This window comes from Carlito syrichta, unplaced genomic scaffold (assembly GCF_000164805.1).
Source record: "Carlito syrichta isolate Samal-C Ts95f unplaced genomic scaffold, Tarsius_syrichta-2.0.1 Scaffold308056, whole genome shotgun sequence".
NCBI classification, from domain to species: domain Eukaryota; kingdom Metazoa; phylum Chordata; class Mammalia; order Primates; family Tarsiidae; genus Carlito; species Carlito syrichta.
This window is the reverse complement of record NW_007252152.1, coordinates 110,619-125,551: the sequence shown is the minus strand read 5'-3', so window position 1 is coordinate 125,551 and position 14,933 is coordinate 110,619. Positions and strand designations below refer to the sequence as shown.

General features: G+C 45.2%; 1 protein-coding gene across 1 annotated transcript in view; it reads right to left on the bottom strand.

The window, feature by feature from the left end:
• LOC103267214 (zinc transporter ZIP11-like) overlaps positions 1–14,933 on the bottom strand; it is a 242,408-nt gene that overhangs the window by 175,925 nt on the left and 51,550 nt on the right. The window contains exon 4 of the mRNA XM_008064819.2: positions 14,580–14,738. Within this exon, the coding sequence (XP_008063010.2) occupies positions 14,580–14,738 (159 nt within the window). The remainder of the gene's footprint in view (positions 1–14,579; positions 14,739–14,933) is intronic.

Sequence of the window (14,933 nt, the reverse complement as noted above, 5' to 3'; positions counted from 1 at the left end):
TAATGCATGCAAAAGTTTCAGAATACACAATCTCCCAAGAAGCACTTAACTGCACTGTTACAGAGATAATTTTCTAAGTGTGGGAAGTCTCTCGGAAGTTGAGGAAAGTGAAGGCAAGTACTTCAGAGCCAATGAGCCCAAACTAAATCTAGTCACCTTCCCAGGAGTGTCAGCCTTCAGCTGACTCCGAATCAGACAGTGTCCCAGTTCTCTGTGTGTAGGGTTATCATCCAATTATCCTGATCCCTGCCATCTCAGGCAACACTCCATTAAACAACAGGATCAAGAGACTCTAGTTCCCCACTTCAGTGCCTGCTAATTAAAAGAAATGTGTGTGGCCAGAACGCAGCAAAGATTGGGAGCAGATATCAACACCGCAAGAAGAAAAACAAAAACTTTTGCTCAGAAACACACGTTCCTTCTTCTTAAAATTACTTACAAGGTAAACCACTTTCATTTAGAAAGAAAAGGGGACTTGAGGGGAGAGAGATAAGGAAAGAAGATGAGACCTGCGAAGAATCTGGAGTAAATGTTTCAAATTAATTCCACTGTGACTTCCTCTTTTAGTCATAAACGGAGTAAAAAGTAGCCCACTATATATAAAGCAGCTCTTCTATAGTAAAAATATAGTCTATAAGGCCACTAGTTTCAGGGGTGAACAATAGGCTGTGCGGGGCTATGATACTTGCAGAAAGGGAAAGATACAAAGGGTGCTCCACATCACCTGAGCACTCCTTGCAGGGGCACTTTTCAAACTGTGGCATAAAGAGGTGAAACAGTAGACAGAAAAAGACTGAAATCAGGACTGCTTCAGCAGCTGGAATTTGCAGCTGCAGGATATCACACAGGAGGAAGTTACACAAAGGAGTCTCACAAATCTGCAAAAAAGTATTCTCAAGCTGCTAGCTACATACTAAGCTATGCATGCACAAAGTGAAACACTATGAGACCTAGAAGAGAATCATTCCTAGGGTCCTATGACCTAAATAAAGTTTCTAGAGGTCATATGACACTAGAAGATGTTGGAGCTCCAATTATTCAATGAAGAGATCTCAATATGTAATCTGGTCATTCAGTGAAGGCCTTAAAGATCCTCCTTAAGGGTAGAGCTACTCCAGTCCTACAGTAAAAGCTACTGTATATCCATCCTACAAAGCCTAAAACCAATATTTTGCAGGATCAAGTTGAGCCACCAGTAAACTGACTGCCTGTTAGAATAAAATCCAAAACTCTTTAAGATGACAAAATCTATTCTCTCAACAATATAGCAATGACAATGTCCAGTATACAATAAAAAATTACTAGACATGGAAAGAAGCCCCCAAATACAATTCATAGTCAGTATTTAAAACCTAAAAAGACAATAGGAATGGATATAGAGTTGACAGAGATGATGCAACAGACGAGGAGTTTACAATAGTTATTATAAATATATTCAAACATTTAAAGGAAAAGATGAACACAACGAGTGAGCAAATGATAAGATTTCAGCAGGAAAATGGTCAGTAGTTTAAAAACAAAAAGAAACCAGAGGGAAATTATAAAACTTTTATTATCTAAAAGAAGAAATACTTGAATGGATTTAGTAACAGACTAGATACTACAACAAACATATCAGTGTGGACCTAAAGACCAAGTAATAGATATATTCATATGAAAGCACACAGTGAGAAAGATGAAAATATAAGCAAAGTCTCAATAAGCAAAGGAAAGCATTATTAACCAGTCTAGCATGTATGTATAATTGGAGTCTCAGAAAGAAAAGAGACAGAGAATGAGGCCGAACATTTTTTTTCCCTAAAATTTGGGCTAATATTTTCTTCTGAATTTGATTTTTAAAAATCAATCTACATATCCAAGAAGCATAATTAATCAAAAGAATAGGGATCCTGTAGCCCTAGGATAAAGACCACACATCCCTAAAGACCAAGCTTTAGAAGTATCAAGCTGCATCAGTAGTAAATTAACTACTTGCCATAATAATACTTAAAGCTCTTTAAGAGAAGACAACAAAATTTAGAGATTCTCAATAACATAAAAATCACCATGTCCAGCATATAATAAAAAATTATTAGACAAGAAAAGAGACAGTAAACTGTGACCCATAATTGGAGAGGAAAAAACAGTCAAGGAAGATAAACAAAGAAAACCATATGAAGGCATGTCATAGTAAAAAATGCTGAAAATTAAAGATAAAGTCTTAAGAGTAGCCAGAGAAAAATGGAGAACAATGCCAACTTACATTACATTACATTCAGAAGAACAACTCTAACTTCTTATCATAAAAAAAAAAAAAATAAGCCAGAAGTCCTTGGAATGTAATTCTTAAAGTCCTAAAAGCAAGATCCAATGAAATTATTCTGCAAATAATGAAGGTGAATCAAAGACATATTCAGGTAAATAAAAGCCATGAGAATTTGCCACAAGCAGGTCTAAAACCTATAATAAATGTTAAGGAAAAAGTTCTCCAGGTAGAAGAAAAATGATGCCAGACAAAAATATGGGTCTAGTGAGAACTGCTACTGAAACTCACTGAAAATTGTAAATATAAAGACTTTTTCTCATCTTAAAAATTTTTTAAAGACAACCGACTGTTTAAAGCAAAAATAATAGAAACGTATTGAAGATATTATGATATATGAAGAAATAAAATGTATGACAAAAATAGTACAATGAATGCAGAGGGGTAAACGGAAGAGTGCTGCTGTAAGGATGAAGTAGTACAATGTTAATTCAAGGTAGACTGTGATAAGTTAAGAATACTGTAATTTTTAAATCCAGTAGAGAAAATAAAATGAAATACTGAATTTTATCTGATTAACCCCCAAAAAAGGCAAGAGAGGTAGTACAGAACAACAACACCACCAACAAAAACCCAGATGGGTTAAATACAAAATAAAGAGTAAGATGGTAAGCATAAACCCAATCACATCAATAATTACATTAAATGTAAATGGATCAAACATTCCAATTAGGAGACTGAGACTGTCAGACTAGATAAAGCAAAACTCAATTATGTATTGTTTATTAAATATAAAAACTCAGATAGGTTAAAAGTATGGGAATAGAAAAAGATTTATCATGCAAACGCTAACAAAAGGAAGTTGGAAAGGCTATTATTAATATCAGAACAAAGAAAACTTCAGGGCAAAGAGTATTGTTAATTTCATTGAGAACAAAGGTGAGGAACTACACTCCTTTTCCTGCTGTCTGGAGAGGTATCTATTTAGAATTGTACTTGGGAAATTTTCACCACATCCAGAATCCTTTATGAGCTGAAGACAGCAGAAGAGAATGTCCTCACATTCTTTATAGCAGGTGTGATAAACAGAATTTGTGTCCCCCTACCCCCAGAATTCTTATGTTGAAGTACTAACCCCCAATGTGATGGGAACCTTTCAGAAATAATTAGGGTAAGATGAGGTCATGATTTGTATCCTTATAAGATACTAATACCAGAGAGCTTGCCCTCTCTCCCACCTTCTCTTTGCCATATGAAGACACAACAAGAAGGTGGCCATCTGCAAGCCAGGAAGAGAGCCCTCACCAGGAACTGAATCAGCCAGAACTTTCTGATATTTTTTGCTGTTTAAGCCACTCAGACTATCTTATTTTGTTGTGGCAGCCCAAGTCAAGACAGCAGGAACCCACTTAGGTGGCATCTGCCTTGACTGTTACATGGAGCAATATTCTCAAGGAGAACAAGTGAACTCTGAGGAGAACTTCTGCTTCAGCCCGTGCCACTGTTGACACTGAAAACCTAAACCATTCTCTAGAAACACTGGCCAGAGATATTGCTCTATGTGTAATGCCTGGAACATTCACTGGCCAGATTCCGACAGTTCTTTGGGAGTTACCGATCCCAGAGCTGAAAGCTAGCTTCTAGCAGAGGCAGCTTCTGTAAACCTGCCCACAGACAACCCCCGCCTTCTATGGACACTGCTACCCTATGCAACAACAAAGGAGCTTGGGCAGGGAGTCTGACGTGGTAGATGCCAGCCTGAAAAGTCATGCGTGTGTGCACACATGTGTTCAGCAGTGTGTACATATATGAGTGTGTGCGTGCACAAGTATGCCCACATACATGTGTGCCATCTTCCATTTGTGGGAAGATATGCCTTATCTCCACTTTTTCAGAGATCCAAAAGGACAGGAAAAAAATATCAGGCTACTTCTCAAAAGGCAGCGACTAAGGGGTCTAGGATGAATGACTGTCCCAGTTCCCAAGCCTACTCTTATGCCACCTGGGGCCACGGACTGCCCTGGGGCTATGCAGGTGACACCCCTGTGCCTATTCAGCAATCCTTCACCAATGACAGGAAACTCAGCCTGCCAATGAAGACTGATCAGCAAGCCAGGCAGAGTGGCTCACGCCTGTAGCAGTGGCACTTTAGGAAGCCAAGGTGAGAGGATCGCTTGAGACCAGGAGTTCTAGACCAGTCTGGGCAACATAGTGAAACCCTGTCTCTGAAAATAATTGCTTTGTAATTAGTAAGGCACGGTGGCACATGCTTATAGTTCCAGCTACTCATGAGGCTGAGGCAGGAGGACTGCTCGAGCCCAGGAGCTTGAGATTTCAATAAGCTATGCTGGTGCCACTATACTCCAACCTGGGTGACAGAGTGAGAAGGAGAAAGAAGAAGAAAGAAGAAGGAGAAGGAGAAGGGAAGAAGGAGGAGGAGGAAAGGAAGAAAAGAGAAGAAAGGAAGAAGAAAGCAGACTGTTCAGCAGTACTCACTCACTACCCAGGGTACTAAAAGGGTCAAAAACACCACAGCAGTCTGCAACCATCTTCCCAGCGTGTCTTAATCAGAGCATAAACAAGGTTAGCAAAAATCAGCCTCCATCATATTAAAAATAAAATTAATGAGCAGTAGGTCACTAATGCTACTGCCACAAGCATGTGCACAGCTTACGGAAACCCTAACACATGCCCAGCCATGACAGTTCTGCAGCTGTAAAGGCACACTCATCCCAACCACAGGGTGCAGGAGTTTGCCCGACTTCACCTCCCCAGAGGCGCTTTGTCCACTACCTTTTCTTTCAGGTTTATATTCGGGGAACACCACAGTTCTCCAAACTACCCAGCCTGGGAGAGACTTATGCCCCACTGGTACTTTTGCTGCAGCTTTGGCCCTGCATGATGGCCCCTCCAGCTTTCAGTTTCTTGGTCTAGGCTTGACTGAGCCGGGGAATGCACTGGGCACTGTCCCCACTGGAAAAAAAGGGAGTGTTTGAGGACAGCCACAGTCAAGGAAGGACGCAGCTACAGAGTGACGGGGTGGGGGGGCCACAGAACACAGGCGCAGCTCTATTCCCAGGCACTTCTCTTCAAGGCAGATCATGTCTGCAGGGTATCAACAGACAAGGTGAGGGTGTGCGGCTAACAAGAAAGACATACATGTTCAGCTCCCAAGCCTTCAACAGGAAGACGCAAGAACCCACTGGCTGCCACATCCACTGTCAACCACTGCCATCATGTTACAAATCATTTATAATGATTTCACTGATTTGTGTATTCAATTCAGAACACCTCTGTCCTGCTCAGGCCCAAGTAAGGTGAGTCCTCCTATTTCTCAGCCATGTAATTGGAAAAAGGAGGCCCTAGGGACAACTGGCTGTGGTTGGAGACACAAGATGCCTCTGAGACTTGGTGATAAGAATCTCTTCCCCTCCACCCAACCCTAAAATACAAGCCAGCAACAGAGACACAGATACAGTGCTCCACTGAGCATATTCCAAGTGAGGTTCCATGTTCTACTAGCAGTAACATTCCCAGGGCTTCCTATGGGAGAGGACAATGTTTTAGTTTTTCTACTGGCTTTAATGGGACTCCCTCCTCCCCACAATTGGTCAAACCACATCTCCGCTCCCAAACTTACTTCACTCCTCATTTCTTCTCGACACCAGCCAGAACACTGAGATCGGATTTTTTTTTTTGGAGTTGGAGTCTCACTCCATCGCCCAGGCTAGAGTACAGTGGCACACTCACCGCCACCCCAGTGTTGACCCTCTGGGCTCCCACGATCCTTCTGTCTCAGCCTTCCAAGTAGCCAGAACTACAGGTGCGTACTACCATGCCCGGCTAATTTTTGATTTATTGTAGAGACGAGGTCTCACCAAGTTGCCCGGGCTGGTCTCGAACCCACGGGCTCAGGCAATCCACTCACCTCAGCCTCCCAAAGCGCTGGGATGACAGGCTGAGCCACTGAGTCTGGCCCAGAACTCTTTATCTAACCCCCCTAGGACTTTAATTCCCCAGTCTTGGGACCTACACCAACACTACCAGCGCCACAGTCAGTCCCACAGGAGATGAACCACACGGGCATGACACGGCCTGCTCTATGCGCACCAAGACACCAGCCACTGAACAAGGGACGGGGCTACAAGCCAGACAGACACTGTCCCAGTCAACTCTGGGAAGAAGGAGGGATCTGGTCACAGTTAGATGCACCCTCATTTCCTTTACCTTTCCACCCTCATAATCATCTTTGCCACCCTCTGCCACCACCTGGTTCAACACATTTCCCTGGTGACTTCTGTGTTCTTTTCATAAACACACTGCCTGGATCAAGAGATGGCAGGAAAAGATGCGTACACAGTCACAACTTCATGACCAAATATACGTAAAGGTGTTCTAAGCATCGAGAAGGAAATCCAGGTCCTAGAAGGTTCCAACCATGCCTGTTTGCAGTTAAGAATTCCAACCACCCTTATTACAATAACAAGAAACAGGCATCGATTCAGGGGCTCCCCCCAGCAAGTCTGTGTACGGTGTGTGTGTGTGTGTGTGTGTGTGTGTGTGTGTGTGTGTGTGTGTGTGTGTGTGTGTGTGTGTGTGTCTGTGTGCGTTCATGACAGACCCATTGGGAGCCTTCTGGAAACAAACATCACCAACAGAGGTGGATTTCTGGACCCTACTCAAAAGCCAGAGAGAGCAGACGCTCTTGAAATGCTCCGGACTGCACAGCTACAGATATTCTCCCTACAGCCTTGAGGAGTGAGAGCTGTGTACACAGCTAACACACACAGGCAAACCAAAGTGTAGAGAGCAGTGTTCACCAGCTGCCGCAGGAAATGAAGAGAGCATATGGAGAGAAAGAGAGTGAGTTCATGGCATGCATTCCTGGCACCTCAATGTACACTTACAGGCATCCACAGAACGGTCAGACCTGCCGTTATCTCTAAGAATCAACATGCGCAGCACACTAGGAAACTGCCTCCGTCTCCTTTATAACCCCTCTGTGTGCCAGCAGGACCCAAAACAACAACTGAACATCCTCTAAAAGCCTAAAAGGCTGTGATGCCTCCAAAGGCAGAAGAAACAACCCTGACCGTGTCTCCCACCTGACCCGGGAATAGATACCAGTACCCAGCAAGGTCTGGAGGCCAGTTCTCTCCAACCTCATGTCATGACAGGCCTGTGGCTTCAGTGCATCAAGGCCCCATCCACCCTGCAATGAAATACATTGCCTTTTTTCACAAACAACTCAAAGCGCTCCCTTGTCAGTGAGTCCTTCTGAACTATAACCTTTCTCATGCACCCCTAGCCAGGCCTTACCAACCATTGCTTCCATGACTGCAAGCTCACAGGTTTTTCTCCTTTGTTTTTTCTTTTTCTTTTCTTTTTTTTTCTGAGCCATCGAGTCCGGCTGGTTTTTCTCCTTTAAAACTGAATTATTAACTATTGTGTATCCCTTATCATGGCTTGCCCTTCGGGGCACACCCAGCCAGCCCTCTGTTCAGGTACCAGTGTCTGATTGACAGCCTCCAGTGACATCCACAGGATGAGCGAGCTCTCTCGCCTCTAGCCAATTCTCAATCTCAGTACCATCAATATCAAGAGAATCTGAGAAGATGTTGTCATGGGCTGAACTGCATCCCCCAAAGTTCACATGTTGAAGCTCTAACCTCAGAATGTGACTGTATTTGGAGAAAGGGCCTTTGAAGAGGTGATTAAATTAAGATGGTGCCATTTGGCAGATTGGTCTGACTGGTGTCCTCATACGAAGAGGAATAATTTGGACACCAGGGATGCCAGAAATGTGTACAGAGGCGAGACCGTATGAGGACACAGGGAGAAGGCAGCCATCTACATGCCAAGGAGAGTCCTCAGGAGAAACTAACACTGCCAACACCTTGATCTTGGACTTCCAGTCTCCAGAACTGTGGGAAATAAACTCATGTTGTTTAAGCTGCCCTGTCTGTGGTATTTTGTTATGGCAGCCAGAGCGAAGTAACACAGATGTATAGATAGTGAAGTGAAAGGACTGATTGTAAAACTGTAACCTTCTTTGGCCTGGGGCTGCCCAATACACCCCTACACACACACCAGCCTCTTGGAATGATACAACCGTGTCCCCACACTGGAAGAACCTGCTATCACTACAGTGGCTGTCTCCAGCCCAGTCGAAAATTCAGCGACAGATCAACCCCACATGCACCTTACGGTAGGAAGTAAATGTGACCCTCTCAAACCTCAACAAGGCAGAAGAAAGAACACAGTGCTAAAACTGAGTCAGAGGGTCACGTTTCAAGTTCACGCTTAAGACTCGTCAGGCTTATCTGACACAGGCTTTATCCTGGAGACTCTCGGGTAGATGCCACTGCAACTTCTCCTTTTTGTTTTCCGTAAGATATCCTTGCCATTTTTTTCCGCCCGCCTCCCCCCCCATTCTAAGATATTCCTTCACGAACTAGAATCAGAATGTTAAAGATGGAAAGAGCCTATGAAGGAAAGAAATAAATGCAAAAACCCCTCTAGGGGAAAAAAAACACTTCTTACAACATCTGTCAATTCCAGACAGTTGTCATATATGGTATATCATAGCAGCTCCAATGACCAAATATTGGCATCAGTAAAAGTTGAGTATGTATTAAAAATATGGGCACAGTTCGGTGCCGTGGCTCATGCTTGTAGTCCCTGTGCTTTGGGAGGCCAAGGCGGGAATATCGTTTGATGCCAAGAGTTCAAGATCAGCCTGAGCAATATAGTGAGACTCTCAACTCTGCAAAAAAAAAATAGCTGGGTGCAGTGGCTCAAGCCTGTAATCCCAGCACTTTGGGAGGTTGAGGTAAGTGGACTGCCTGAGCCCATGGGTTCAAGAACAGCCTGGGCAACTCGGCAAGACCTCATTCCTACAACAAAATTTTTTTTAAAAATTAGCCAGGTGTGGTAGCATGCACCTGTGGTTCCAGCTATTTGGAAGGTTGAGGTAGAAGGATCGCCTGAGCCCAGCAGGTCGACACTGGGGTGGCCGCGAGCATGCCACTGCACTCCAGCATATGCAACAGAGTGACACTCCAACTCAAAAAAAAAAAATTAACCAGGTATGGTGGCTTACACCTGTAGTCCAAGCTACTTGGGAGGCTGAGGCGAAATAATCACCTGAGCCCAGGACGTCGAGGTTGCAGCAAGCTGCAATCACGCTACTGCATTCCAGCATGGGTGACAGAGCAAGACCATGCCTGAAGAAAAAAAAGTATGTGCACATACTATTTGTTTAGTGTTCACTAGAGGCATCTTCTTTGCCAACACAATGGGAACGAACAGCAACTGAACATGGCTGGAGATTCAGAGAAATTAAGGAGGAAATGAGAAGAAAGTGGTACCCATCCGCTAGCCTCCCCTGCCCTCCTGGAGCCTGTCTGGGAAGGACTTTTAGCCAGGTACCCTCAACTAGGGGAGAGCCTCAGAGCCATAAGTACCTGCCTCCTCAAGATGTCAAATACCAAGAGAGGAGGGGGCAGGGGAGGGAGCACGCATCTCCCAGGAAAAGACTGCCAAGATGCAAAGCAAGCTGAGAAAAGCACAAGTAACACCAACACAGCCAGTATGTTGCCATTTGTTTTTCATAAAACACAAACAAAATTATATTTCCAGATGTACGTAGAAACATATGTAAAAGCATAGAGCAATCTACCTACTAAAGAGGAGGGCACTGTTGACAACTACACTAGGATAGCAGAATGCAGGTAGATGATACTATTAAAATGCCCCTAGAGAAAAATCATTTTTAATTTTAAAATAACACGAGCATGCGCAGCCTGATTCCAACCGTGGAAAATGTGAAGCATGCACATAGATAAGGGAAGACGAGGAAGACCTTGATGGAGACAGGGTTCCCATTGCTAGAAAGTTGATTTAGCCTATATATTCAAACAATACAAGCAAATGGGGAAAGTGTTTATATTTCAATATTTTAAAAAATGCCATATAATTGCTTTTCCTTAAAAAAAAAACAAAAACAAAAGGATGAGGAAAGACCAGAATGATGGGAGTTGAGAAGGCTCATGCAAGGCTGTTCACGGGAGGCAAAATGACAGGGACTTATAGACTTTTCCAAATGGTGTCTTAATGAAAGGTAGAAAGAGGCAGAGTAAAGGAGTGCAGCCTGCCAGGCCTGGAAGAGGCTGGCAAGGGGTTAGATAACAGGAAGTGCTCCAACTATGATAACAAAATGGTTGGTCTAGGAAGAAGATGGGGAAGGGATTTTTACATACCTTTAGGGTTTTTTTGAGCCAAGATGGAGTGCAGTGGTATCATCATGGCTCACCACAGCCTAACCTCCTGGGTTCAGGCAATCCTTCTGCCTTAGCCTTCCGAGTAGCTGGGACCACAGGCACATGCCACAACACCTGGCTAATATTTTCATTTTTCAGTCTCACTATGTTGCCCAGGCTGGTCTTGAACTCCTAGGCTCAAGTAATTCCCTCACCTCGGCCTCCTAAAGTGTTGGGATTATAGGCACGAGCCACTGTGCCTGGCCCTTCACATAACATTTGAGACCTCACTTCTGCAATAAATCAAAAATTAGCCGGGAGTGGTAGCACGCGCCTGTAGTTCCGGCTACTTGGACGGCTGAGGCGGAAGGATCGCCAGAGCCCAGCAGGTCGAGGCTGCGGTGGCCGGGAGTGGCCACTGCACTCCAGTCTGGGTGACAGAGTGAGACTCCAACTCAAAAAAAATAAAAATAAAAAAAATAAAATGTTCATAATGAGATTTCTGTATTATACTGATGTGATCCTAATATGGCTACAGAGAAAGAATGAGGCCTCGGGGACAGACACTACCCTCGTCCCCCACCTTATCTGTCAACCTCCCAGTGGAAAATCACTGCTTTAGACTCAAGGTCAAGGCTCCCCACCTACTGCCACCCCTTGACTTGATATAGAAGAAAAACCACAAAGATCATAAAAACGTCAGTGTCTCCAAACAGCTGTTCAATGTCCATTCTGTTTCTCCCTAGAACCATCCCAGGGGGAATATCGGGCTCGAGATGAGCATTTCCCATTATCCGACCCCTTGCCAGCCTCTTCCAGGCCTGGCAGGCTGCACCTCCCTTGCTCTGCCTCTTTCTACCTTTCATTAAGACGCCATTTGGCAAAGTCTATAAATCCCTGTCAATTCACCTCCCATTAACAGTTATTGCATGAGCCTTCTCGACTCCCAGATAAATAAGTGAATATAAACACCGAGTTCGGAGATGAATTTGATGCACCTGAAGTTAACAAAGCTGCGATGGCTTCAACCTGATAGGCTGTTACGAGTAAAGCCCTCTCCGTGAGCAATATTTTGCTTCAGCTCCAGCAGGGGGACAAATGAACCACAGAAATGGAGGTAAAGAACATCATCCGATGTGAGCCGTCTCCTCCCTGCCAACCCAAGAGTCTGGCTGCCCATCACATCCTAAATGTATAAGCAGAGGTGATGGCTGAGGCTCCCAGGTCCCGGGACCTGAGCTTGGGTGGTCACAGCAAGGGCTCAACCAGGGAACTGCTGCAGAATGCCTCCCGCCACATTTCGGCCCCATGTTCCACGCTGGCTCATTTCTCCAGGTGAAATAACAAACTCCAAGAAGAAGTATCTCCAGGGGACAGAAAGGAGATGCTGGGGCTTCCTGCAGACAGGCCCCCTTTATCATGGGGCCTGTTCTGAAGGGCGAGAGGCTCGGGCAGAACTGCAGCCAAAGCCTTTTGCTCTCCCAGCCTCCTCCTACTCCTGGGGCCATCTGTTGAACAGCGGGGTTGTGTCGTAAGGTGGGATGATGAGATCTGAAGCTGAATTTGCCCACAGAACTTCCCACATCCCCCAAAGCCTCCGGTTCACAAATTCCAAGAGCAACACGTCCTGAAAACAGCTTCTTGCCCTCCCCACCCTCCCGCCAGAGATGATATCCCCTGTGGGGGCTCAATCAATGCTGGACAACCAGGAGGAATCCAGATAAAAACCCACTAACTCGGGCTCCACAGAGAATCTTCCATGGATCTGAACTGCCGCCCTTTGGGGGTTTGGCAAGCAAATGAATAGCAGGTTACACCAAAGAAAACAAGCTTGAGCTGGCCTCAGAGTGGAGGTCAGCAGACTGCTTCCAAGCACGACTCTCTCAACAACATTTGTATTCAATGGCTGTAGCAATTATAAATAATTCCCCTCTATTTATAAGGCCGTCTAAGACAAATCCCCCTTCTCGCATCAACAGCAAGAATTAATTTCTTTTAGAACACCCCAGAACAGATGTTCCCTGTCAAGCTGATCCTTCTGCCAACCAGTAAGGTTCTGGCCGTTCGTGGTGATTATGCCCATCCTGAGTCCTTGCATCTGCTTCCCAGAAACTGCTCCCAAACTGTTCTCGATTTTCTGCAGAGCCTATCCAGAGCTTTCCATATGGGATCTTCTCCATATTCAAAACACATATTAGAACAAACATGAACCAAAAGGGTTTTTTTAAAAAAATCACTGCTGCACAGCACAAACTGGCCAATGACTATTTACACTGCCCAGAGAAAGCCCCCACATTCGGACAGCTGATCAAATACACACCTGACACCACCCCACCCCACCCGCCCACAGTCTCTGTAGTAAGGACCCACCATGACTGCACAGAGCCCTCTAAAAGAGACTCTTAGAAGTCCAGTTGGGCGCAGGGCAGAAGGGCAGAAGGAGACCCAGCAGTGCCCGTGTAAAGCCGATGAACAGATCTCTGCCTGCTGCTCGAGCATTAAGGCCACTGGCCACCAGGTCTTCCTGCCAGGGCAAGCAGAATACACTCCAACAGCAAGTTCACACACAACCAGGGAGGCCTTGAGAACAGAATACGGCAGCCCACATCCAGGGCCTCTGGAAAGTACTAATGCACAGATAGAACTGACGGCAAGGAAGCCTTATATCCAGGGGGTAGAAACAGGCACTGCCACTCGATCTCTTAATGACCAAAAAAACACACAAACAAAAAACATGGCTTCTTCTTTAAGACAATAGCATAGCTGCCCCACGTGTCACACCCAGCCATCTGGTCCAAGCTTAGTCCTTCTATGACACAAGGACTCAGTTTCTCATGAGTCCCTGGGCCCAAAGGCCAAGTTCCTAAGAATTATTCCTTCTCTTTCTCCAGTTGGGAATGTAAGGCAAGAAAGAAGGCAGAGAATCAGGAAAGAGCACTCCATTCTACCTCCTGGGGTACACATCAGTCAACTCCAGTAAGCCTGACTTAATCCTGTCTCATCACCAGCCAACAGAAGACAGAGGCTTTGGCCCCATTCTCCCCATGCAGTCCTGCCTTAGCCGCTTCTCTTGGTGGATTAGCAGGAAATCCAAGCCCCAGCTTGGGGTGCTTGCCCACCCCTAGTATTTGCCAGGCATTGTGTCTGGTAAGGCCGAGTGTGCCTGCACACTGTTATTGGCATGGACCCCTTTCCTCTACTGATCACAGTGTATGCAGATGACAGGGTTTTAGCCAGTGGCATGCGGTTATCGTTGTCGCATGGTCTCGGCTCGCTCTTCTCAACAATCAAGTCATATTCTGGCTGTGGTTCACAGTGTGCTTCTCTGTAAGAAGGTACATGCTCATTCCCAAACCCATCTCACAAGATCTATATCAGCAAAAAGCCCTGCGATCTCTGGCTCACCCTCAATCCCAGTGCCTTTTAAAATGCCTTTTTTAGAAGTCCCGGTTGCCTAATGGATAAGGCATTGGTCTCCTAAAATTCCTTCTTTTTTTGGTTAAACTTTATAGTTCCCCAGGGTAGTTATCCTCAAATTACAGCAAGAAAAGTTGAAGCCTAGGGACACACAGCCAGTGAACAACAGACATGAGCTCAAGCTCAGACCCCCGCTGCCCAGACTCTAGCCTCACCCTGCTATCAGTCCTCAGGGATGTGACGCTTTGGCAAAGGATTTATGCTGTGGGTAGAGGGACTGTCATCTTCCTGATGACATCGTAAGCTCATCAAGGGTCAGGACCATGGTGACAGTTACTCCTCCCAGTTCTAGGTCCCCTTGTATATATGAAGTCACATGGCACGTCAGCTGCACCCTATATTTTAAATGGAATCTGAACTTACCAGAATATAAATAAGGAGATGATTAGTCATATCACCAAGAGATTATTTTCTTTAAAGAAGAAATCACCATTCAATCCCTCTAATGCCTCGTTATCTGTTTTAATACCACTGGCTACTTAACAGAGACATTAAACTTGAACAGAATACCACCAAGACATGTCAAACTTGAACAGAAACAAGTCTATTACACAGAGCAGGACATATCCTGACATGACAGCCCAAAGTAAAGTACTCACCAGGTGAGACATCAGGAGGTCAGCCAAGTAGACAAAAGCAGCTCCGAGGGTGAAGCCAACAGCAACCGGGAAGAAGGCAAAGGCCCCAAAGCCCCCGGAGGACATGGCCATCTCGACCGCAGGGGCCAGGAGAGACCAGTAGGAAGCTGCCAACATAACCTACAAAAACCACAAGGAGCAACAGTCATTAAACCAACCACAGAAGGCCTTCCAAGCAGGACCTCAGTTGCCTTCTGAACCCTGCAATTTTTTTTTTTTTTTTTGAGTTGGAGTCTCACTCTGTCACCCAGACTGGAGTGCAGTGGCCACTCCCGGCCACTGCAGCCTCGACCTGCTGGGGTCCCGTGATCCTTC